This window comes from Netta rufina (genome assembly GCF_964035555.1).
Source record: "Netta rufina genome assembly, chromosome: 1".
Classification (NCBI taxonomy): domain Eukaryota; kingdom Metazoa; phylum Chordata; class Aves; order Anseriformes; family Anatidae; genus Netta; species Netta rufina.
The window spans coordinates 132,759,262-132,785,711 of record NC_140123.1 but is presented as its reverse complement, the minus strand read 5'-3'; the positions used below and the strand labels follow the sequence as shown (position 1 = coordinate 132,785,711).

Genomic DNA, 26,450 nt, shown 5'->3' with positions numbered 1-26,450 from the left:
AATGTGAAGAAAAACCTGTAAAGGTCTAAGCCATAATGCATTACAGGACAAAGCAACATGTGTGGAAGCAGCACGTAAACTCAATTGAATAAAATAGTACAGGATAAGGTCACTATTGTTATAAATGAAGTCTCAATCTGAATTTAGTAATATTCATAAAAGAATATTTATAAAAGGTATAAAAGGCAAGTAAACAGCGCTGGGTGTGCGGGGAGTCTACGCTCCACCAACACGCACACACAAACATCAAACATTCTAAATATACAGAACATTGCTTGACATACTAAACCAGAGTATGCCTATACAATCAGAAAAGGTAACAAACAATCCTTAAGTTCCATGACTTAACAGCCTCCATTTTCCATTCCTTTTCTTGATTACAAACAAGTCTCCATTTTCCATTCCTTTTGAACAATATGTCTTGCTTTAAGTTGTCAAGCAACTTGGTCTTTGGGCCTTTTCTTCCAGATCGAAGAAAAGCATATCCATCTTATTTTCAAGGCCTGGGTCAAAAGGCACGTCCAGGTCACCAGGGGGCGTAACAGCAAAAGCCTTCGATGGCTGTAGCAGCTTAGGGGCCCATGGTGCAGCAGTCGAATCGGTAAACGAGCCCGCAGCTCCCTCACTATCTGGCAAACCACACGTTTCTGACTGTGGCCCCACATGGCTCTTTAAGGTCTCAGAGATTGCTTGCCAGGTGCTGAGCAATCCCACCGCAATCTTGTCGTTTTTAGTTGCAGAGTCCCACACCTTGACCTCAATTTGGTTCCATATTTCAGCATCATAAACTCTGATTGTTAATAAGGAGAATAAGCTGTAAGGTTACCAGGACAGTCTTTGTTTCTAAGGACGTATGATTCCCCATAATGCGCAGCTGCTTACCAGCGAGGGGCAGTTGTGTGCGCGGGTCCTCTTCTCTCAGCTTGAGCTTCTGTCCAGCTCCCGTGTGCCTGTTTCCAGCGACTTTCTCTACGAGCTTCTCTGAGCGGTTTGCTGAGTTTGGCTGAACCTATCTTCATGAGGCAATCAAAGTGCCTGTCCCCGTCCTGGTCTCTGTTCTGCTAGCCTGTTCCTTTTCATTCCTTCTTTCTACTTCTTTATTGACGACATAACTTCATCACATCGCGTTGCCTTCGTTTTTAACCTGAGGGCAGGCTCCCCTCTTATACCTTTCTCTCCACAGCAGTTCTTTTCAAAACAACTTTGCCTATAACAACAACAGCAAACACCCAGAAACTTCCATGTCTTAACGGCTGGAGAACAAGAAACCCCAGTCTGCATGGAGTCTACTGAATCACCCTTCTTTGTTCCCTCTAAATTCTTTTATGTTCCTGATGGCCTCATCATTAAGAGTCAAATGTTATCTCAACCACTGGGCTTGCCGACCCCCATGACCACAATCCAACATCTGCCCCTTTTTTATTAATATCAACCATATATAACACTATATATAACTCCATATATACACTCCATATACAAATATACTCCATATATACACTCCATATATAACACTATTGAGAAATATGAAATTATTATTTTTAAATAGAGCCTTCCATGCTAAGTCAGGCCAGAAAATGAGTTGCTTTTGTGAATTTCCTGCAATACCATATACTGAACAGGGTTGCACATGAATGAAACCATGATGTATGATGTGGCTTCTTAAGCATTAAAAAAACTTTAAAACTGTAACTGCAGTGTTCATTCCCAAATGATTTTGCATTGCGTATTTTTTTTAGAGAAAACTGAAATAGTTTACATACGTCTTTGTATATTCAAAAGCTTCGTATTTCCAAGACCATAAAGAAAACCTTAAAAAGAAATTACTTTCCCAACTCAAATAGTGATATTTCAAAATATATAGGAAAATGCATTAAAAATGAATAGGTGCAAAAAATAGAAAATCTCAATTGTCTTTTTTTTTTTGTACTTAATCATAACAAGTGGTTGATACACATACATAAAACCAGATAGCACAGATTTTTTGTTCATTATATGTATTTAATTTTATTATGCATTTGTCTGAGCACTTGCTTTCTGTGTCATGAATTCTCTTTCTGTGCATGTTTTGAAACACTCAGAATTGTGGCTTATATAAAATATATCTGTTTACAACGTTGTAAATTTTTATATAAACTCTCACAAATACTTTGGTTTTATGTATACACACATAAAAGCTTAATTTTTTAGTTCTTGAAGTTAAGTATTTATAATAGTGTAAGTATTCATAATAGTAATAAAAGTAATATAGTAATATAATAGTAATATAAGTATTTATAATTTATAATAGCAAGATGAGATCCAGAATGTTTCATTAAAGATCAAAACTGTATAAATAACACCTGGAAATATAATATAGGAAATGGGTACCCTAAAATATATGTGATTTCCCACATTTTTTCAAGCACACGTGCCTTTCTAAACATGCACAATGTGAAAGTCTGAGTTTATATATAGTAATGGTGTTGCTCAGGTTATGTTTATGAGCAACTCTAAAAAGTGTGCAAGCTATTAAGGAAACACTATTCCTTTCCTTCTTGCCTCCAAAACATGGGAGGAATGTATTTTTGTTGTTTTTTTTTTTTGTTTGTTTGTTTGTTTTTTGTTTTTCCGAAGTTACATCTCTCAAATGATGCCATTGTATAAATTTATCTGTCCCTCTAACAGAAAATTTGATCATTGAAAAGGATTTACGAAAACCAATTGTTTGAGGATAAAATTCAGTCAGTGTTGTTATATTGCACACATTGATATTTAAAGTACCTTTAATGTAGTGGCTTTCAGCAAGTCCTTCTGTGATGACTGCTGTCAAATAAACCTTTATATTGTCCTGCTCAGCAAAACCTTTGTACTGTCTTTGAAGTAATGTGCTGTTAATTGCTTTCTTCCTGGGCTGCTGGATGGAAGAGACTATGTAAATAAGGGTTTCACATTAGTGAGCACCAATAATTAGAAATGCCTTACTTTTTAAAGGGGAAGAGGTCAGATTCTCTTGAATTAGATACAATGTGCACTTTGGAGGATGTGTTTTGGAGGATGGGGCTTTGAGCAACCTGGTCAAAGTGGGAGGTATCCCTGCCCATGGCAGGGGGGTTGGAACCAGGTGGTCTTTAGGGTCCCTTCCAGTCCACGCCACTCTCTGACTGTTTCCCTCTTAGGTGCAGCCCATCTGTTCCTAACCATAGTTTATTCTCAGGTAATATTCTGCTTATGCCCCTTGTAGCTGTGCAAGTAGTGCCCCTTGTAGTCTTATGTAGGCAGAGCAGAAGTCTGAGCAGCTCCCTGTCCTGGTGAGTAAGATGTGAGAGGAATGGTAACTGTTCAGTAGTCAGCAAGTTCTTGTCCTGGTGGGTAAGATGTCGGAGCAGTGGTCAACTGCTTGGTGAAGTTAGTAATATTCACTGGAGGGATTGGCAGGGGCTTCTTCTCACCCATGTAGACTACTAACAAGAACGGGTGCCTGTGAGGTGGTAGCTGCTCCTCTGCTTCCCCTCAGCAACAGAAGAGCTGAGCACCCACATTGGTCAAGTGCTGTTTCTTGTAGCTGAGGTCAAACTACAGACCACAGCAGCTGTCTGTATTAGGGCATTCTTCTCATTTGCTCTTGTGCAAGTCTTAAACTCATGCTATTCCATTTTGAGTGAAAACTTCAACTTGGTGGTTATGCAGGAAATGAAAAGAGGGAATGAGATTCAACTCAAAGCTTTTTTTCCGTTGTGCCACTACCACCACCACCAACCCCAAAGAACCTTGAATAGTCCTTCTGGGAAAATATGATCGGAAGTTAAATGTTGCCACCTAATGGTGAATATCTATAATACAGTTTTGATATTTTGTCTTTTATTACCTTGCTCTGTGTACCTGCAAGTCCTTCCTTCATTAAGCACTAGAGGAATGAAACTGGTGTTTTATTCAGATTTTACCTGGGAAGAGATCTGCTAGCTTATCAGGAACAAGATGTTGCAGCTGGATGTGAAATTGCAGCTATTCAGTTCAAATGAATTCTAACTTCTCAATGTTTTTTCTGTTTATTCAGATATAGACGAGTGTTCCTTTGAAAGGACCTGTGATCACACCTGCATCAACTACCCTGGAAGCTTTGAATGTCTCTGCCATAAAGGCTATACTTTGTACGGGCTGACACACTGTGGAGGTTTGGAAACTGAGTTTTGCTCATCAGTTTACTTGTTTGCTTTGTGAACTGTTTACTGAGCAGCCATTCTTCCACAGATTCCAGAGGAAGATGTGGCTAATAGGGCTGGGCCTGCATGTGTTAATTGGTGCAGGACCTAGGTGTGTGCTTGACCCCTCATTGGCCCCACTTCCTACCTGTACCTCACGCTCTGGCTGGGTCACTAGACTCCAAACCTGGGACCTGGAGGGAATTGGCAGGGTGTGTGGATTTACACAGCCAGGTACACAGCAGTTGGAGTTCAAGTTTGGGCTTGGGTGTGATTTGGAAAGGCAGGTAGACACTCAGCTTGTCAACCGTTGTGGCCAGACCTCCCTTAGAAACATGTTCAGTGACAATTTTTCTTTGACAGTTAAATTTTGAGGCCTATCATTGAGGTAGAGTTTGAGCAATTCAGCATATTTCATGTTGACTGTTGTCATTCCAGCTCACTTAAGCATACATTAAATGGCATGGCACAATCTATGTGCCTTGTAGAAGTCTACTGAAGTAATACTACTGTTTTAGCAAGCAGATGGGTAGGTATGTTTAAAGGGCAGAAACCACATGTTGTTGAGGTTAGCACAGTGCCTAAAACAAGGCTATGGTCCATAACGAGGACTTTTAGATTATGGCTTTTTTAGTAAACTAAAGAGTCTGGAGTAGCAAATTGATGATGGTTTGCTGGTATCGTATCATCATTTTGGTCTCTGCCATCTACTGCTCAAGATGCACCTGAGTGTGATCCAGGGATAAGGACATGGCAGCGCAACTCCTGGTGAGCTTGATGAATAAACATCCCTTCTGTTGGGGGGGGAAGAGGAGAAGAGAGATCAGACATGCTGGCACATATAAATTCTGACTGTATAGACTAAAAAGGTTATACTTCATATTGACCAAATACTTTTCTAATGTATCTAAAGTTCAAAGATTCTATATGAAATATCAGTGATATGTATTTGGTAGCTGGTTGCCTTCTTGGAAACTTTCAGCTTTCATTTTTTTGTTTGAGGAGTAGAAGACTGAATAAACAACTACCTTTCAGCTTCTAGGTTCCTATCAAATATTATCCTTTCCTTCACCTGAATAATTTCTAAAAGCAAACTCTGTGAATGACTATGGAAAATTTACCTCCCTGATACGTAAAAGTGAGTGAATCTCACAGATGTTTATACCTTTTACATTTTTCATATAATGGAATAGTTATTGTCCAGATGCTGCAGACTTTCAAGTATGTTTTGTATCCTGTCAGTACTTCCAAGAATTTCAGTGTAACTAGTCCTGACAAGTAAATTGTATCAGATGCGTAAATCCTTATAGGAATAGGAGTTATGTGTGTGTCTGAGGACAAATATGTGCAGTGTGCACTAAATTGTTTGACAAGACTATTGACTGTATTGCACACATTTATATAGGTGTAAATGTAGAAGACATAGTAGGTACAGATATTGTTATGTACATAATATTCCAGTGTACAGTATATACAGGGATACTGGGCACATATTATTAATATTGTTCTCAGTTTTAATTACATTTTCAGATATTGATGAATGCAGCATCAGCAATGGCAGCTGTGACTATGGATGTCTGAATACAATGGGGAGCTATGAGTGTGTCTGTCCACCTGGAAAGAAACTGCACTGGAATAAAAAAGACTGCGTTGGTAAGTAAGTTACTGACTCAGAGGTGACTGCAGTGATGCTTTATTGCTCCAGGAGAGTGGAGAAGCCTGGGGCTTTGTATGAGGATTGCTGTAGATTGGCTGTAGAATCGGAAATATGCTGTATTTTAAGTGTTGTGGTTTTTTTGAATTTATGATTCTGTGCCCAAAAATCTAGGTCTTCCTACATTATTAGTTTACCCATCTTATAATTTTGTCCTTTTCTTTTTTGTCCTTTGACATCCAACTCTGTGACCTTAAATGTAACTCAACTTTTTAAGAATCATTTAGAATACCCAAAATATTTAACTGTTTAAAAATAGGAGAAATTAAAGTTAATATTAATTCAAGCTAACATCTATATTCACAGCACCATACCCCGATGTTTCAAGTTCTTTCCAAAGCTATCCTGCTTATTATAAAGTACTGACAGTAACTGTATAAGAAGTATTAATTGCAATAAGTACAAATCCCAAGACTACTGAAATGATGGCACGTACTGCTAATGCCACTTACTCTGTGGCAAATCCAAATATCTGTTCTAATCATTGTTCTTGTTTATCTTATAAATAGATTATTTTTAATTCTGGAAGCACAATTTGATACATGGACAATCTTGGCCATGGCTATACCTGTTAGAAATATTTTCTATGAGATTATAATTCTATTTTCATATTTTTAGTGGGAATTATATACCTTAGGTCTTTCCTAGGCAAATCAAAGTTGTTACTTTTTTTTTTTTAAACCATGAATAACTTACTGTGGATACATTTGGAACTGATGTCTAATACCTAACTGAGCAAGACACAAAAATAAGGGAAGGGCCTTACTTAAGGGAATCTCCTGATAGACCAAGGGAAAGCACTTTATTCTGGAGTAGAGGGCACTGCACCAGCCTCTTACGTGATCAGGTGATTGTGGCATTTTTTCCACTTACATGGATACAGCACTATGGAAAGCACTTTATAACTGGAAGGGCTTGAGTTGGCTTTCAGCCTTTGCCACTGACTTTCTTTCTTAAGCACCATTAAGAACTTCATCTTCCTCACCTTCAGATATATTACCTTCACTGTTACATAGCAAACTAAGTACAATAGGAATAAAAAATGGTTAACTCTTTGGTTTTGCTTGGTTTCAATTTGGTTTGGTTTTAAGCTATCTACTGCATCTCCCTTGCAAAGTATTGGTTAGTCCTCTGGAAAGGGGGTTGTAAACTAATAGCAGGGACTAATGTTTTCTGAAGTCTGGTATACAGTTAGACAACAGAAGTTTTATGTTACACTCTCCCTCTATTAAGAATGCTGTTCCCATAATAACATTGAAAATATTTTCCTAATTGTAAATTTCTCTTCATTATTTGTAATACTCAGTTAGAGACACAAAATAGAGTATCTTTCTCCATAAATACACACTGTTTTATTTGATGACTTTAATGAGGCTTAAAATGAGTGTCATCTCCCTGCTGCATTCTACATTTGCAGTAACAAAATTCTTTTGTGCTCAGCAATGACACTTTGCACATGTATTGTCTATTCAGTACAAAGAAATAATTTCTTTATAAATGTCACCAAAGCAACAAAAAAGGCCTTAGGAGGGAGGTAAGTGGAGGATGATATTTCATATTCATATTTCAGATGTGAACATCAGGTGTGTTTAAGGGACTTGCATTTATTTGTATTTAAGCAGTGGTGAGGCCAGGCACACAACCCAGGTGGCAGCTGCTGGAACCCTTCCTCTGCACTCAGGCCAAACCAGGCAAGGCTTATGTCAGCTACCACATTTGAATGGGCCTTTTTCATCCCAGCTTTACTTGTCTTTTCCCAAGCCCTGGCCAACCCAAATCAGTCTGACTGCATCCTATAGGATTCAGATGCTACAGCTCTGATCCCCAGCTCTGAGCCACACATACCTTGCTGTGGTTCAGTGGTGAGATGAGGGGTAGGAAAAATAGCAGGTGCAGCTGCAAGGCCAGTCAGGAGCTAAACAGGAAGCAGCCAAGTCCAACTTGCAAGGTGAGCATGATTGGAGGAAGTACCAAATAACAGCCAGAGGAAAAGCATGTGTACCTGAACAAATGTTTTTATGGGGCTGAAACAAGAACTGTTCTGCAGACACCTGCCTTAGATTCAGCCAGCTCATGCATCATGAAGCATCTGCTTGAAGAAGTGGCCAGCACCTCAGTCAGCCTCAGTGCAGAGTTCTGGAGGAAATGACTGGAGGAAAGAAGCAAGCAGTGAGGCTGCCTTTATCTGAGGTGCAGATAGACATGGCACCTACTGGCTGTAGCTGAGAATGCATCTGATCATTTATAGGGAAAAAGGTGTATTTAAATATCTGAGTCCAAGAAGATGTTGAATTAAAATAGATACAGTATTATAATTATCAGTCATCTTCAGGGGGAAGCATGGAGACTGGTCCAACAGCTCAACAATTGTATGTAGATTCGGCTAAAATAAAAACTGTCCTTCGCCCAGATAAAGAGAGCAGTGTGAGTAAGACCTACAGGATATTCTGTCTTCAACCTGCCATGAAGCCGTGAGAAGAAGCTGGACATTTCCATTGTATGAGCAGCAATGTGCGTTGTGTGGTGGGTGTTGATGAGAAGTAGCTGACATTTATGTGCATGTCACAGTGTCCTTCCTAGCATAGCTCAGGGTGTTTCAGCAGTGGCTGAAAGGACTGGTGGGGCCATATACCCCCCAGTCCCAGCATGTGCTGCCTCACCCCAGCTTGGCTGGGAAGTTTTCTACTTTTAGAAGTTTAAGCATAGAACTGAGATGTAAGTCTGTGAGAGCTGGAGTGAGAAACAGAAAATGCTTTTACTGGTCATATGAATATATAGACCTTTGTGAGGGTGACTCCCATTTATGTTGTTGTAGTGGGCCTGCTGAACTACAGAGCTATGCCTCCAAAAAGGGGGGACAGGACTTCTGGACCTGTCACTTCTGTGATCACACTGTGCATGCAGCATCATGCTCATAATTAGACACATCTGCATTTCACAGAACAGATCTGGAGTCCCAAAATGGAGGATTGGAAGAAAAGATTGGATCCAGTGTTTAGGTCTAAAAATGTGAAGGAGTTTCATTTCTACGTCCAAGCACAAGACCCACATACTTCTCTCTGTTATGTGCTTATTTCAGAAATGCCTGGACCTGTGATTTTGCTTTGTTGCCACTTCTACCTTTCTGCACTGTTGTAAACAAGTGGATGTGTGAGGTTCTGGGTTGTACAGTGTTTGATTTTTTTTTTTTTTTTTTTTTTCTCCTCAGAGATGGTTAAATGTCTCCCAAATGCCAAGCCTGCTCCCAATGCTCAGCTAGTGTGTAGTAAGACAGGAGGAATAGAGACCTGCTTCCTGTCATGTCCATCCAATACTCTTTTTGTTCCAGGTTTGTACAGAGTATTTGTCCTCCTAAGTCTAGGATGTGTCTTGATGATTTTTCTATGCTAATATATTCATGATTCGTGCATTCAGTTTTTGGTATGAACAACTGTAATTGAGCAAAATATCATTATAAATTAAATTTGGGCCAAACATTAAATACAAGAGCAGACTGCCTGTTATATTAGAGGTTTGGCCCTTAGTTGTTTAATTGAGGTGTCGTTTGAAGGAAAAAAAAGAATGAAATTCTCCCCAAAAACTGAGATGTAACTACCGTAACCAACATGGTGCAAAAGAAAAAAAAAAATAAATTGCTCAGTCAAAAGTGGAGGAAAAACTGAACAGTTGATTTCCCTGATAATTTTAGATATCATGTTACTCACTGTAAATAGAGACCCCTGAGCCTATCCAGGCATCTTCTTAAAAAGGTGGACTCTGCATCATGTCCTGAAATAACCTGCAATTGTGTGACTGAGCAGGAGCAGAAACAAATCATTAAGTGGATGGGTTCCTCTGACAGAGCACAGCATGAAGCAGGGGCAGGAGAGGAGCACTGGGACACTGAGCAATTTAATGCTGTGGCAGCCCGAGCTCTCATACAACAGTAGTATAAAAATGCCATCAGTTCATCCAGGGACACTGCAGAGCAATGGATGGCCTAGCAACCGCTTAAAAGCTGTCTTACGGTCTCATACAAAATGAATATGACTAAATCTGTCTCTGGAGATTGTATGGAAAAATCCTTCACTTCAGTTGTTTCAGTTGCTGGGTTTTAATAATTTTTTTTGGCAGTAGTTCAGCTGAATGTTATAGAAACTCAGGCATCCTTTTTTTTTTTTTTTTTTTTTTTTTTCCCTCCTCTTTTCTATATCATTTGCTACAGGTAATTTTCATCTACACAGTTTTGCAGGGCAAGGGAGCTAGGGGTTGAGATTACTTTTTTATGGATGTTCTCATCCTGACACAGGATTATTTTCCACAAGACTGTCTCTACTTTTCGTGTTAGTACTGGCATTATATGCTGTAGAGCTGTTCACACTTTATTTTCAATTTAACAGAGATTACCCATGCATTTACCTAATTTGTATGCATCAATACACAGTTTTATCTGTGCAGTATATAAACCCTTTTATGGTTCTAAGTATGTTGTTTTTGTTTCTGCCAATAAGTTCTCTTGGTCTGAAGCTAACATTATTACTAAAGTACATGGTTTACTTTTTAAATTACAGAGACGATCAAAGCACAAGGACTGTACCACAGACAAACACAGTAAAATATTTCCTACTTGTGCACCATGGAATTATCTAATTTACAGCTAACCTCATGCTAAACTGTTTATGAAATGTAAAGTTTCCGTGTTGCAAGAAACAAAATTTCTAGTCAACATTGAAGCAGTAGGCTTTGGCAAGCTATTTCAGCCAGTTCAGCACTTTAAATGTCTCTTTATTTAGCAATATTAAGAAGTTTGCTTGAGTGCAGTATATTAGTGCTGGGAGTGACAAGTGGAGCAGGTGTTTTGTGAGGCTGTTGCCATGCGTGTTGACTCTGCATTGTGCCTTGCAGATTCGGAGAACAGCTACACACTGAGCTGTGGTGTTCCTGTCCAGCAAGGCAAGGCTCAACAGAAACGCAATGCCACCCTTCCCAGCTGTGCAGGTATGTGCTCTCCTGTTCACCTGGGCCATGACCTCTAGAGGAAAGGCAACGGAAGTTCCCTGAGCTGCAAGATGCACAACTAAAGTTACACAAGGCCAGATTTAAGGTAGCCTGTGTTTCAACACATGCACACTTGCTTTTTCACAGCCTCTCTTCTAGGGCTGGAGAGTGCTTAGCTGCCCTGCAGTGCCACATCGTGTTTGTAGGTCAATATAGTAGCAGTGGAGGTTTGATTTATACTCAATGAAGACGAGTGTCTAGTGTAATTTACTTTCCATAGTCCAGCAAGGCAATAATAAGCACATCAAAATGCCAGCTCTTCACAGACTTGGAATTGATGCAAGGGGGCCAGCACAAGTGCAGCAGCAGCAGACTGCAGTGGGGTCAGTCCTCAGCTACAAAGACCTTGCTTAGAAGCACTGAGGCTCTTGGCATTCCTGATAAAAAAGGTTGTGGGAATTTTATGATCACATTCTGTTTCATTCATCTTGTTCACGGAAATAGCTGCATTATTTTGCAGAGACATTTCAAAATTGGTCTTAAAACTGATAACCAGCATAAAATAAAATAAATAAATAAATAAAAAGATTCAGCTCAAATGATTGAAGTCTGGCAAACTTAGAAGCAGATGAAATAGTATCCCGGCTCACTTTGTGTCATTACTTGCTATGCTTCTCTGCAATTTGCCTGTCCTCTAACCATGTATTTCTTATATATTTGGAATGTATTAGGAATTACGATGCTGTGAAATGAGTTAACAGAGCAGCAGATCTGTCTGCCTGTGCCACAGGGGCAGGTTACCTCCCAGGGAAGGAGAGACCCACACCATGGCACTTGACCTGCAACCACCCTCCGCTTGCTCTGACTGCAGTGGGCAGCCCACAGCAGCAGACAGGTGACAGGTCATGCCTAGCCTTTTCCACCACAGCATTTGCGAGAAGGTCAGGCAGCAGCTGCATTTCTAAGCAGCGCGTGCTTGGAGCCTTTAAAGTCATGACTGGCTTGGATCTAAAGCTGAAGAATAAACCTAGCAAGCCATAGACCATGGTCAAGTAGAGACATTTCCTTTGGATGGTTTTCAGTTGTTAACAGCATAACTTCACTATCATTCTTATTACTGGCTAGCATTAACAAGGGTAGAACTACAGCCAAGTAACATAGGAAGTCACAGTTAGAGCCAGGTAAATGGTAAAAGTTAACTTTTCTCATAATAAGAGACAAATTCACCCAAAGTCCACCAAGATATGCAGGTTTGCTGGAGGGGAAGGGTATGTGCAGAGTATATGCAATACTAGCAATACTAGCAAATTCATTGATCTTTATGGGCTCAAGAGTAAGTGTTTATGGGGAAAAAATAAACTTAAGGAAATGTATCCTTTTGGACAAGGTGGCTGCCTTTTTTCTATGTTGCAAGAAGACTTTTGAGTCTGTTTTCAAAAATAAGTTTTAGATTTTGTTTCATCTGCATCACAAACAATAGCTTTTATATTTTACATCAACAGATTCCTTAGCCCCTCCGATCAAGCAGAAAGCTCGTTTTAAAATTAAAGATGCAAAGTGTCATTTACGGCCTCGCAGCAAAGAAAAAACAAAAGATACTGGGAAGCAAGCTGTTTTAGGTATGTTTTTTCTTCCAGCACATAAGCAGCATTCTCATTTTTTGCTTGTTTGTTTGCTTGTTCATGTAATTTGATTTCACACTGCAGACAGAAAAAAGTAATACTTTCTGAATTTAAGATCAAGTCAAGTTTCACCCTTTATCTGAACAGTATCATGGGTTTGGACCTGGATCTGGCAGTGCTGAAATGTCACCAGTTGCTTTGAAAGGTCTTCATCAAAAACTATACAAATTTGGAATTAAGCTGATTCTTTTTCTGGCATTTGTAAAGATGAAAAAGAAAAATCTTGACACAAAAAGTTATGACCAACTTGCATGAAATATTTTCAGTTTATTTTTTCCAAGTTAGGTTTATTAAAAAAAATACACTAGTGAAAGCTATTATTTGCTTTGTGCTGGATTAATATCTCATTGCATAAGCAAGACAACTCCTATGCAGCAAAGTTATAATCAAAATCTGATGTTACACAGCCTTAGACCACTTGTGATATTGGAGTGAGTAGTTGTGCTGTTTGAAAATTTATTTTTAAATCTTTATTATTACTAGTTTTTAACTTCACTTTTAAAGTTAAAAAGGATTATAAAACTGATACATTTTTGACAGATCATCATGACATTTATTTTGATATATAATAGAGGAAATTAAGCGATTGTTGTTGGTATCTTGGTATTTTTGCTGCACATTTCCACAGCAGTTAAAATATTTGAATTTCATTTAAATATAATATTAACTTGGAATTTTCTGGATTTTATTACACAACATCAGTATAACTGAAACAGCTCATATTGTTACTTAGAAGAGCTTATCAGCTTACAGAAAATGTCTAGTGGTGACACATTCTCTCTTGTGAATCTGTCATATCACTTTTGCTAGTAAGAAGTTGTATGAATCATGAACAGATAAGAGTAAAAATAGGTAGCCCAAAAAGTGTTAATGGCTTAAAGATTTTATTTTTTTAATTTAGACATGTATTTTATCTTTATCATGCAATCTAATCATTTATCTTTCTAGTTTCCTAATTTTCCAAGTATTTGCTTGAAGCAAGTCTCACTTCTTAAGATGCTTACCTTGTTGTTATGTATTGTCTTCTAATAACATGTGGCTATTGGACTCATTTTTAAAGTTATAGATTATCTTTTTTTTTTTTTTTGTCCATACCATCACTATAGGAATACACTTCTTGGATGCATTTCCTTGTCCTTTGCTCTCTTTGCTGTGTATCTGTTACATGCCTGAACTTCTGGGTCTAACAGATTATGTCATAAATCTGCACACTCAAAATGCAATCCTTCTGGTGGTTTGGGGCTAGAAATTTCTCCCTGAGTTGGAATTTATCAAAATTCCAAATATATTCCAAATATCACTTATCAAAAAGGATGTTTTTCACATAAACTTATTTATATAGGGAAAGGATCCTTACATGATTGTGTCTCGATGGACTGTGGCCTTTGTTCTTGTCAGTAACACATAACTGAAGAATGCATTAAGTTCCTCTGGCTTGTGACTTATCATTCTGTTCAAACCTTTTAATATATTTTCAAAACCTCCTAATCAAAAGGTTTTCAAGCCTTTTGATATCTGGTGATTTTCATTGCTGAAAAAGCTGTCACAATTGTTTCTTGATGCCCATGCTTGCTATGGTCTAGTCTCAGGCCTGCTGCTCTCATGAATGTATGAAAACTTACTCTCTTGCTTGGTTTAAGCATACAATGACTGTATATAACTGATTTTAACTACTCTCCGTAAAGAACTTCCTAATCCTTGCACAGAGAAAAAGACAAAATTAAAGTTACTACTACACAGCTGAGCACTACTACACTATACTTTTGCCTCCTGCAGTCACCAGCAAAATGAGCAAACCAAAAATTGCACAGCAAAGGCGTCTAACTGCATGTGAAATGTTATGAAACCATGATAATCCAGCTGAGATACTGCTTATTAGACTGTCACTTGCTACTTTGCTACTCGATTTCTTTTCTGTGTTGCTTCTCTCACACAAAGGAGGTCAATTCCCTTGTACAGACAACTGCCATGTGACATTTGTGAATCTCAAGTGTGATTCCTCCAAGAAAAAGCGCCGGGGCCGCAAGTCACCATCAAAAGAAGTGTCCCATATCACTGCAGAGTTTGAAGTGGAGATGAAGTCGGAAGAAGTCTCAGGTTTGTGAAAGACCTCTGTCTAAGGAGAGAAACCATAATTCAGTTCCTCTGCATGTTAGAATCTTTTTGATTTTGAATCTTCATCCAGCTGCCATGCAAAACTTTTAATACAAGCCTCATTCAACAGCTTTTCCAAACTCAGTTTCCAACATTTAATTGAAAGGAGTCAGGTATGAAATTATAGAATAAAGGAGCAAAGAATGCAGCAAAAGTCCCTCGAAGCCTGGAGTTAAGTTTTGTATTTCAATTTACTGTGATTTCTTCAGGTAACAGAAGTGTTAATTGATGCACAGAGAATGTAAAGATTAACTAGAAGTTTTGTAATGCTGACACTAAAAATATCCTCCAAAATGTAAGTTGTTGGGAATCAAACATTTTTATTACACATTTGGTAAATTCATGTTTTCATAACAAACTTCAGGAAGAAAAATAATTGCTTCAAGTTATTCATGAGGTGAAATATTATGCCATAAAATCCAGCCAAAGAAAATGTGGGTTGAATTCTATAAACATGCCAGTACTCAAAGGCAGGTTTCTTAACCTCTGAGGGGTATCTTGCTAGCCAAGTGGTTCAAAGTTACTGTGCCAGAAAGTACCTTTCTTTGTGTCACGTACATATTTTAGTCAGGGAAGTGGGGAGAATTCCTAATCAACTGAGTAAAGGATTGGCTGAGAAAATTCAGAAATAATAGTGATGTCAACTGGAACACATATCTGGAAATACAACACAGTGGGAAATGCACCATTCCTGTAACAGTGCACAAAGCACCGGTCACTGCTGCTCAGTACAGCACAGCGCAGCATTGTCACACAGTGCCAGCTTGATTATGCTGGTTAGACGGGTGTCTTCTGTAGCCCTCTCCTCTCCCTTGTGCACTCAGTATAACCAAATTTCTTAATGATGGAGAGAAGATCAGCACTCAGTGTACACTTACAGGCCAAGAAGCTCAGTTTTATAGATCACAGTGTACTACTTGATATCCCCTGTAAAAGGCCTGATTTTGAATACAGTGATCTGCTTCTACAGTTAATGTGGAAAAGACAATGAAGCAAACAGAGGTGTCATGGTACAATGTAGGCTAAGGTTTTTGTTAAGCTCCTCTTTTTAAGCATGAATCTCAATTGCTTCTAGTTTTCTTATCATTTCCCATCTAGACACCTGTAACATTGACTGTGTTCGGAAAAGGATGGAGCAGAAGCTGCAAACTGCAATCAAAACACTGAGGAAATCTATTAATAAACAGCAATTTTACATTCAGTTTTCTGGGACAGAATATGAAGTGGCTCAGAAGCCAGCTAAAGCTACTGAAGGGCACGAAGCTTGCAGTACAGGGCAAGTGCTGCAGGATGGAAAATGTGGTAAGTCACAACAGCTCTGTTCAGCCATTCCCCAAAAAACAAGCAACCCCAAATTAATTTGTTCCTAGCGAGTCAGGCAGGAAATATGAGATAACAGATGATTTAAATTAATACTACTTGGTGTATGTCCATAGATCATTGAGGTTCTTAAGGTATCAGAGGAGAATTCATTAAATGATTGCAGGAAAACAAAATAAGCATGTACATACATACACTGTCAGTTGATATATATCAAGGCCTGCCACAAGCCTCTCTTGGTAATTATTTCCCACTTGCTCCCAGCATCTAATGAAAATACAGTTCTGTAAAACTATAAAATTATGTTTGCCTAGGTGCTGTGTGTTTAGTTTGGTATTGTCTCTCTCATCATCACCTGACCTGACAATCTATGACCCATGGATATATTTATGTTTAACACTCAAGAAATCCAATTAAAAAAATATCTATAAAAATCTGTTTAACTTTTTGTAAAATACCTAATTTCTTTAAGCTTTTTCCCAGGTTACCAGGCTCTAGAGCCAAGGTGCTAACAAAAAACTATTAATGATAACTCCCAGCAGCACAATCTTTTTAATTGCTTAGAATCATATTTTCAAAATCAGCATATCTGTTTTTCCAGCTGCTTTCAGGCACCAAGTCATTTACAAGCAAAAAGGAGGAGTTAAATGCAGATTTGATAGGTACCTCTAATGAATTGTTTCAGAGGCTATTTTCATCATGCTGGAACTTAGAAGCTATTATTGAAAGACTGTTGGTGTTAGTGTCTACAAACCCATACATTTTAATTTCCTATATCAAGCAGAGAAAAACATTTAATACAATTATGTGTCCTGTTGCCATAAGAAGAGTATGTGGATTAATATATACATATATATATATATATACATACATATATAATGCCTACTAATTGGGCTATTTGAGTGTCAAGAAAGAAAATATTACATGGGATACAGTGCCCTCAGAGTAATCTCTAGAACTGATTACAGGAGACAAATTTTTCTGTTATCTTCTTCCATAAAACCAATACATAAATATACCTAGTATAAACAAAAAAAAATCACATAATTTCCCATACATTATAAAACTCTGTCTTAATTTAACTACAGTATACTATTTTCAGACTGCATCAGCTTTATTAACAACATATGTCTGATAGCGCTTCAGCATAGAACAACATCATTTGATAGCTTAAGCAATAGAAGGACCTTGCACTGATATAAATTGAGCTAGACCACAGATCCCAGATTGGCCTGTTTATAGCGGGTAAGGATCCTGCCTAACATACGCAAAAGTGCCACTAATAATACCGAGGCCAAAGAGACTCATCTTCTCTAAATGTTTGCAGTAAAGGCAAATGATATGATCAAAATTAAAGTCCTTATGCAGATTCCCCTTTTCTTTTCTCAGTTACCTGCAGCATGGGCACCTTTTATAGCGGAGAACATAATCAGTGCATTCCTTGCTCACCAGGAACATACCAAGACACAGAAGGTCAACTTACCTGTGAGCCTTGCCCAAGTAACGATGGACAGGGAGTAGCGGGCGCCCGGAATGTGTCAGAATGTGGAGGCAAGTTTAATTTGGTTATAAGAGGATTAGGTGTTGCCACACAGCCTGTGAGGCATGGAGGCTAAAAGAAGGGAGATCCTTCCACATTTCTGTCTTGTAAAGGTAACAGAAGATATCTCTGTCCTCTTACAAGCAATACACAAAATGTTTTGGCTTGTTCCATCTGCTGACATGCTGGCATTGCCAACACGAAGATGGGACCTGCTGCTACAATGTGAGTTATGGTATGGAAATGAACAAGCCAAGAAAACTGCCTTGCTTCAAGTCAGGTATGGAATCTGGACAGACATACCTCGACTTGTAAGGACTCATCAGGTATAGTGTGAGCCAAAGGGATAGATTACTTTGGGCTGTTATTGGCAAGTTTAATGAACCTCCTGATTTAATGTTTTGCATGGGATGTAGTTTACCCAGTCTAATTGGCAGCAATCACAATTTTGAGATAGTGTGCTGCAAGGATCTGTACCTGGGCTTAAAGCTAATGACTACAAGTTTCAATGCTGCATAAATTCAGTGTAGCTCTTGGCAAGTGACGTAGCATCTCTGACTCAACTTCATGATATATAGATTAGATTTTAATGATGATAATCCCTGGTTTCAGAAAGGAGCTGTGATATTCAGTTTGTATTGTAAATGCTGCTACTGTAACTTGATCAGTATAAATATATGTGTTTTTAACACATCCCTGTTAATTATTTTCTCTACCTTATTTCACTACAGATGAGCAAAATCTAGTTTATAGCAGATATATTATTTGACTTTGAAAGAAATCTTCCTATCTGCTTTGCAAGTTCTAACTTTAAAACTCATTCATGTAATTTACATTAATGCTTGTTTCAAGGATATCTAGGGTGAATGCACAATGAATGACAATTGAGAAATAGCCATTTTCCCCATCCACTGAATAAAAACTCTAGTGTCTCAAGCCAAACATATGGTAGATTTTCCTGATACCCTGCATGAAGGAACTATCACTGGAAAAATCTTGAAATGCCCATGCATCTTAATTATGTTGACTTTACTTAGCCAAAATCCAACAAGAATAGATTAACAAAATACAGTCTGAGTTTAGAAATGTTTGATATAGCATACTAACCAGAGCAGTGCAACAACTAGCAGGAAAAGACTGTTTTGCGTCACAATTGGCAAGGCTTGCATTTAAATTTTTGTTCTGCACAGCAAAAAGAAAGCTTTCTGGTTATTTTTTTCAGAGTGGATTTGTCTCAAAATATTTGTTGTCAGATCATAGGTCTTTTTCTCTGATCAACTGTCCCATTTTCTCTTTCTCTGAAAGTTGCAAGAGAATATCCTTTGGACTTCATGAATCTCCCTGTTAAAGATTTTATCAACAGTATAAAATGTTTCAGTATATATAATGAAATAATTTGTTTTGATGAACATTGTCATTGTTAGAAACCTCACCACCTGTAATTAATAGTGTTTTCTTGTCTCTTCTGGAGCAGTAAAGCCTTTGTAGTAACAAATAGCCTATGACTGAAATCCTCATCTACAGGTGAAGCACATGCAAGCTTGTAAGAGACTTTAAGTGGCTGTAATAGAACCCTGTTGTAGCTGCAAGTGAAAAAGATGGTTTGATACCTAACCTAAATGTGATCTGTGTAGACAGAAGCCCAAAACTTGATTAGGAAGCTGTTCATTTGGAGCATTTTTCACAGAAAACAGATCAGATACATTTTGTAGGCAATTGCAATACAAAAGGCATGAAGGAAACAACTTATCTCATTTCTATATACATCTCCAGGTAAGGACTGAGACATATTAGTGCTGAAAGCAGCAGGTATTTAGCAGTATTAAACACCTTCTCTTTAAAAGGATGTCTGTAAGCCACATTTCACAAGTTCTTAATTTTCACACTGAAATCACTGAAATCCAGATACATAACCATTCTTCATTAACTGCCTTCATGTTAAAGTCCAGTGACCACTTGGACTAGACCAGGTCGATCAGTTTTGCTACAAAAAGAATAGCAGAATTGCCTTCAAATTAGCAATCTTATAACATGTCTCAGAGGTCTGTGTCACAGCAGCCAACTTGTACAGTCATATTCCAAGCCAGCTGGGATGGGCGTGAAACTAAACCCCAGAGATCCTGGTCCCACTGTTGAACATAAGTTTGACTTTTGTGGGGACAGAACTTGAACTTTACATTTGCTCAGGAGTTCTTGTTCATCCTGAGCACCAATTACCCAAGATGCTGGAGGTCCTCAACATTTCCCAGTGTCAGGGTTGGTAAGAGACCCCAACCCCACCCAGGGCTCTCAAAACCTTCTGGACAGTTGTTTCCGTTTGCTGTTCAGTTCTTAGGGAAGTTAAATTATAAAGTATCATCATTAGGCAACCTCAGGAAACACCTAACACATCTCAACATACTTATCTCCCAGGCTGGGGTGGTGTAAAGATATGTACTAATGCCATCATCCTGAAAAACTTGACATCCTGATTCACAGGTATGTTGTCGAGGAGTAAACTACTCAAGCTAGCAAGAACCAAGCCAAAGAAACACCTATCAGAAATTGCCCGGAGAGCAAGTTTTGAAACTACCTTGTAGCTGTCAGTAGGTACCTCCACAAAGTGCCTTGCTTTTCATAAACTGCCATTTTCTGGCAGAAGAGCTTCTGAGAAACAATAGTTTTCACAGCTAACTAAAAAGCTACTGGTGTCAGCTATTCTCACAGGCAAGTTTCCAGACTGTTCCCATCCAGTTTGGCAAATGCCATGATGTACTATTTCCATATCTATAAGATAGAGATATAAAAAACAATGACTTGGTCATAATTATGATGCAAAGATTCATTTTTTTCCTACAGAGCACTTTGAAAATTCTCAGATGAAAGAGTCTGTGCAAGTGCAAAGTATCAACATCTTAATAGAGCCCTTATTAATAAGTAAATGATAATAAAACAAACAAACAACAACAACAAGGAAAAAAAAAAAAAGCAAAGAGTTTATTAAGAGAATAGTTCTATTTCCTGGCCCTGTTTTTAGGAAGCAATTACAGGAGCAATACAAACTCAGTAGGTAAGATTAACATTTGATCTGCAGCTGTCTTGATGATACATTTTTAGGGAAAAGAAAGCGTTGCTAACTATGAACTGTATTTATACTTTGTCTAGAAAAGTAGTCTCACTAATACAGATGATCATTTTCAATTTCTAGGGCAGTGTTCTCCTGGACACTATTCTTCAGATGGTTTTAAACCTTGTAGAATCTGTCCTCTTGGTACGTATCAGCCTGAACCAGGAAGGACCCTCTGCTTTCCTTGTGGTGGAGGGCTGGTTACCAAGTATGAAGGTGCTGTTTCCTTTCAAGACTGTGAAACCAAAGGTGAATTTCAAATCTTTCTATGATTCATTTTCCTGCTGCTTGCCCTTTTGTTTGTAAGTTTCAGTATGAAGGGACTTTGAGTCTCCAAAACAAACATAGTCATTGCATGTAGCAACACTCTGTGTGATTAAATCCAGAAATCTGTAAATTTAGGCATGATCTCCTGGGATTGTGGAGACTGAGCTGGCTTTATGGTATTCTTTGGAATTTACCACAGGCACATATTGCGTCAGCACTGCAACTGGAAAGTAAATCAGCATCACTGCATGGCAAGAAATCTACTTGCATCAGAATGCTTTGGTCTTCCCATGTTGCCTATTTTTATTTACCAAATTAGAAAAACTAAACACTATAGAAATTATATGAAGTTGAGAGTTCTTTACAAATGGGCTGGACACAAACTGTAAGTATGCAACATGTGTGCACAATGATGACAGCCTCCAGTGCAAATAGTGAAGAAGGAATCTGCCTAAATGTACTTTGGCTTAGTTATTTGAATTACATGCTGATCCTGGCAAACATACATAATGGAAACTTCTCTCTTGCTATTGTGAAAGACATTTTTGTCATTGAGGCAATATGTATCAGCTTCCATTTGTTATATACTCATTAGAAACCACTGTATTAAATACAGTGGAAGACATATGTAGCATGCGTTACTAGTTCATGAAGATTTAGCTGTAGTCTTCAGAACAGGATTCTAGTTAGAAGGTCCTTTGTAATTGGAAATAGAGTGAGCTGATGTCTTTTTTGCCTTTTATGGCCTAGTAAGTATATTTCAGTATGGAATCATGCAGTATGTCCAGGGTAGAAGGAAGCTGTCTGCACTGAAGATTGTTACTTTCTGAAAATAATATGTCTCATACTTTGCAGTTCATTGTTCTCCTGGACACTACTACAACTCCACAACACACAGATGTATCCGATGCCCTGTAGGAACATACCAACCCGAGTTTGGCCAAAATTACTGCATCACCTGCCCTGGGAACACAAGTACAGATTTTGATGGCTCCACTAACGTTACACATTGCAAAAGTAAGTTGCATATGTATTAATTGTGAGGTGACACATTTCTGTGGATCTGAACAGCAGCTTGAAGGTCCCATCTGTCAGTCTGGAATCCAGTTCTGTATTTCTCAGAGAGCATATACCTACTGACATTTGGAACAGTAAAAATTGTGAAAGCAATGAGAACAAAACCTGGAAATGTATCACTTGACACATATAATTGTTTTAGCATTAATGTAATTTTGTAGAGTGCCCTCTGTGAGTTACAACTATTGAGCTTTCATATTCCCAGGTCCCATAAGTTTTGCAGTTATGTGTATATGCTCTGTGACTCTGTAGAGCACAATGTCTTCTATCAGAGTAACTGCTACTAATCATTATAAAATAATAGGAGGTACAGTCATGCATACTTTTGTAAATGCCAGATAATTGCTTGTGACAGTGAAATCTTCTTGTAGGCTTTTTTTGCAATAGTCAGCCTTCTATCTTCAGTTATCATTTTAAGTATCTCCGAGGTTTCCAGTGCAATTTTATTTGATTTTTTGTGAATGACTGATTCTTTTAGGCAAGCATTTTATTTTCATGCCTACCATGCTAATTTAAGAGAACCTCAATATAATAATTAGGTAATGTCACCTAAATTAAATATTCATATGCAACACTACCATAAGTTTTTGTTCTGATTATGTGCTGTATACCTATGAAGCTCTTTGTCACTTCTAATGTAATTTGATTAAAAAAATAGGTAATAAGAAGAAATTTGAAGAAATTTGCTAATTTCCAGTAAAGCAAACACATCCACAGTCACTTTGTTGGCTTAGATATTTTCTGTTTTCAAGCCAGCTTCTGACCTTGCAGAATTTTTGAGGCTTGGATTAAGAAAAATATTTAAACATTTATTTAGTTTTATGTAGATGTGTAGGCCTGGAGAGGTCAAGCTTAAGTAACTTGGTGAATCACACTTTTGCGGCAAATTCAATAGGAATTTTGAAAGCTCGGAATGCAAAACTGATCTGCCAAATGGGACTCTTTAGTAACTAGCTAAAATAAAGCAAGGTAAATCTGTAATCAAGGTTACCTATTAGAATCATCATGCTCATTCAGCTAAATCAGGTTAAAAAGCATGTGAAGTTCAGTCAGAAAACCTGCATGTCAGCATGATCTCACTCGTAACAACTGTACCTCCACAATGGGATCATGTTTACTTACCTGCATTGGTTTCTTAATCAAATGTCAAAACAGTGAAGATTTAAATTATTTTACACACTGGAGGTCAAGGTTTTATGAATCAGTTGAAGCAGTCCTGCAGATTGAGCATTTCTTTAAAGACTTTCCATGCCAAACACACAGAGGCAGCTGAAGAATGTATCCATTTCTAAAAGGCACAGGGAGGAGTTTAGACTTGCTCTTGACAGATCTAGAAAAACACCTCAAATTAGCTAATCAGTTAATGCAAATACTGATTTATGTTTCTGCGCAGACCAGCACTGCGGAGGAGAACTTGGTGATTATACTGGCTATATTGAATCGCCCAACTATCCTGGAGACTACCCAGCTAATGTTGAATGCATTTGGAATATAAATCCACCCCCAAAGAGAAGAATACTCATCGTAGTACCTGAGATATTTCTTCCAATTGAAGATGAATGTGGTGATGTTTTAGTAATGAGAAAAAGTGGTAAGTTGCCAGATACGGGCAACGTAAATATTTATTGTAGACAGACTGAGTGGAAAGTTTGTCTTGAAGGGATAACTGTCTTCATCTTCCCAGTGTTTCTGAAAGGACTGTTGAATGAACTGGCACAGCATGTTAAAACAGAAAGCTGTACTAATAACAGTTAACACAGTGGTATTAATTATTCAAGTGTCTTGGCTGAATCACAAAGCAGTTAATGGGCTTCTCTCTGGCCCAATTATCGTGTGGGATAAATCACCACCAATCTAAAAGTCAACACAGCTATACTGTATTATATTAGAAGAGAAATTTCCCGTCATCTCTATAAATTATGCTCTTAGTTATCCTTTGTGAGTATATGTAAGTGCTGTGGTTATTGCTGTGTCTGTGCAGTGACATAGGTTTGGTACATCTGACACCTTCAAGAAATACAGTTTTCCCAGTTCTGTGTGGAGTGGATATTGTGTTCTGTCTTTGATTACAAAGCTAATTCAACTACTTCTGAAGTTAAGACGCTATTGAGATGCATTTCTACTGCAGTTTAGTGCAGGCATCCAGCTTTTGGTGATTTAATGTTAAATTTCCAAGATGCACCAAACCTGAAAGGCAATTGCTTATATGCAGCTTTGTTTAAAACAGCATATTTTACTTGATAAAACAGCATATTTCACTTGCTAAAACAATTTTCATGACTTTTGTCCTTGAGGGCTTCTGTTGAGAGCTCTGTATATCAGATTAGTACAAGGAGAAACCTGCTCACTACAGATGGGAGGAAATTACTTCTGTCTAGAGCAGTTTTTAAAAAGCAAAACATCGTAGCAGAACAAATTAGTTGTTCTTCTAATCCTGAATTGTAGTTCCAACAGTGTCTAAAGCAAGGCAGATGAGTGAAAAATTTGGCTTCTGCTTGAGAACCAATAACAGTGCCACAGTATCAACGCTAGAAAATGAGAGTTTTTCAGAGCTGTGATTTGAAATCACTGTATGTTTAGCATTGTTAAAGTAGCCCTTACAAATATTTATCACAGTTCATGGAAGATCAGCTGCTAACATTACTGTTGAAAAACTGATTGCAGTTCCAGAGCAATGGATCCACTTACTTGCACTGTAAGAATGGATTTAACCGCAATATTATGTGTGTATAATATAGCACGTTCTCTCCTGTATGGTTATGTTAAAGTAGGCCTCTCTCTAGCCCACTCATGACCCAGTCACATCACTTACACACACACAGGCAGAAGTGGGCTGAGGCAGGCTCCAGCTCTGTGGAACTGTTTGCACAGATCAGGTAAAAGCCATGAGCACAGTCCTCCAGCACACTGTGAATGTGTTCAGCCCAAGTTACATGGGCAAAACAAATGAAAAGTGAGCAGGGTTGTGGAGTTTATTCAGCTGTTAGCCTTGCTATATCACCTTAACTCTGCCACTTTTGTATAGTAAGAAATAACTTTTAAAAATTAATTCACGCTAGTCTGGAACACATTAAAAACACTCACTGTACAGGTATGTTGCAGGGCAATACTATAGGTAGATCTAGTGTTGTTAGGATAAGTTGGTTGGATATTGGCCTTTTCTGTACCTGGACAGAAATAACACTTCAAAATTTCTACAAATCTTTAAGAAAAATAGAATTTCCATCTTCTGTCTGGCAAAGACTGTTTGTCTTTGGACATTGTAATAGTTACATCCTTAAGACTTCTTTATAAATATTGAAGTTTAACCTCAGATTAGTATAATCTTTACTCCAGAATTCATCCGAGATCTTATCCAAATTCCATTCAGTTGAAAAGGTCTCTTTTTGCTAATACCGATGAAAGCTGTCAGCCTTAGCAAGTTTAGGTTTTAGATTAGGCTTGTTATTTTCCCTAATTATCCTCTGGCTATGGAGTGGAATTTTCTTTTCCTGGTTCCCAAACTGTCAGCTTTATTTCAGTATAGATAAATGATATTTTCTTTGCAGATTTATAGACAGATGTCTTTGTTCATTATGATAAAGGCACTTAGTCTCTGTAAGATATTACTTAAAATGCTATTAATTAGAACTAGCACTATAAGGATAGAATAGTATAGATAATCTCTAAATGGTGGGAACCATAGGCAGTGTAGCATCAAGTGGACCTCTGATCCATACGCAGCGTGCTGGGCAGACTCTGTGTGCAGAAGAGACTTTCCCCTTTTGGCTATTCAAGCTATTATGGAGTTTTCTTACAAGAAAACAACTCTATCATAATTTCCACTGTCAAACAAAAACAATGTTCTCATGAAAACTTGTTGCTGCACTGCTAGATAAAGGCAAGGACAGGCAGGAGGCATTGTCACAAGTGCCCATTGGGAGCTGCATGCAGGCTTCTCTTACTACCTGGCACTAGCTGAGGTGATCCTGCAGCTACGGGGTTTGTGCAGCACAGTACAGGCCCAAAGGCCACACAGCACGTGCAGCACAGGCCTGGGCATAGGCACGTTAACTCTTCTGCAGGCAGTAATTGTTTGTTACTATCAGGTTAACTCCCCATACTGGAAGTGTTAGGAGCTGGTCACCACATCTGCCTGGGGTGCAGCTGACTTGTTCTGGTGTATCTGAGGCCGATAGTATACAGAGTGAGTAATATTGATAGTAATTTTGCAAATATCAAAAACAATCCGGTACACCTTGCTGTCTACGTAAGCATCTTGTCTTGGGACAGAGGGAAGGATTTCCATTACCTTTGTGGGAAAACCTCCTTCCTCTCATAAATAGATAAAGAGTATGTGCCTTCTGTCATAAACATTTCTGCTCTTGGGAATATGTAAACCACAATGTTTTGTTAATTTGACATCAAGATCAGGAAGGGTGCAAAAAGTTATTTT

At 38.2% G+C, this 26,450-nt stretch overlaps 1 protein-coding gene across 1 annotated transcript in view; it reads left to right on the top strand.

The window, feature by feature from the left end:
* Positions 1 to 26,450, top strand: part of SCUBE1 (signal peptide, CUB domain and EGF like domain containing 1) — a gene marked incomplete at both ends in the record, with an annotated part of 218,245 nt that overhangs the window by 189,178 nt on the left and 2,617 nt on the right. Inside the window, 11 exons of the mRNA XM_084301766.1 lie at positions 4,034 to 4,150; positions 5,709 to 5,831; positions 9,101 to 9,220; positions 10,777 to 10,869; positions 12,372 to 12,488; positions 14,490 to 14,648; positions 15,804 to 16,007; positions 17,415 to 17,576; positions 20,753 to 20,920; positions 21,794 to 21,955; positions 23,409 to 23,606. Of these exons, the coding sequence (XP_084157892.1) occupies positions 4,034 to 4,150; positions 5,709 to 5,831; positions 9,101 to 9,220; positions 10,777 to 10,869; positions 12,372 to 12,488; positions 14,490 to 14,648; positions 15,804 to 16,007; positions 17,415 to 17,576; positions 20,753 to 20,920; positions 21,794 to 21,955; positions 23,409 to 23,606 (1,623 nt within the window). The remainder of the gene's footprint in view (positions 1 to 4,033; positions 4,151 to 5,708; positions 5,832 to 9,100; positions 9,221 to 10,776; positions 10,870 to 12,371; positions 12,489 to 14,489; positions 14,649 to 15,803; positions 16,008 to 17,414; positions 17,577 to 20,752; positions 20,921 to 21,793; positions 21,956 to 23,408; positions 23,607 to 26,450) is intronic.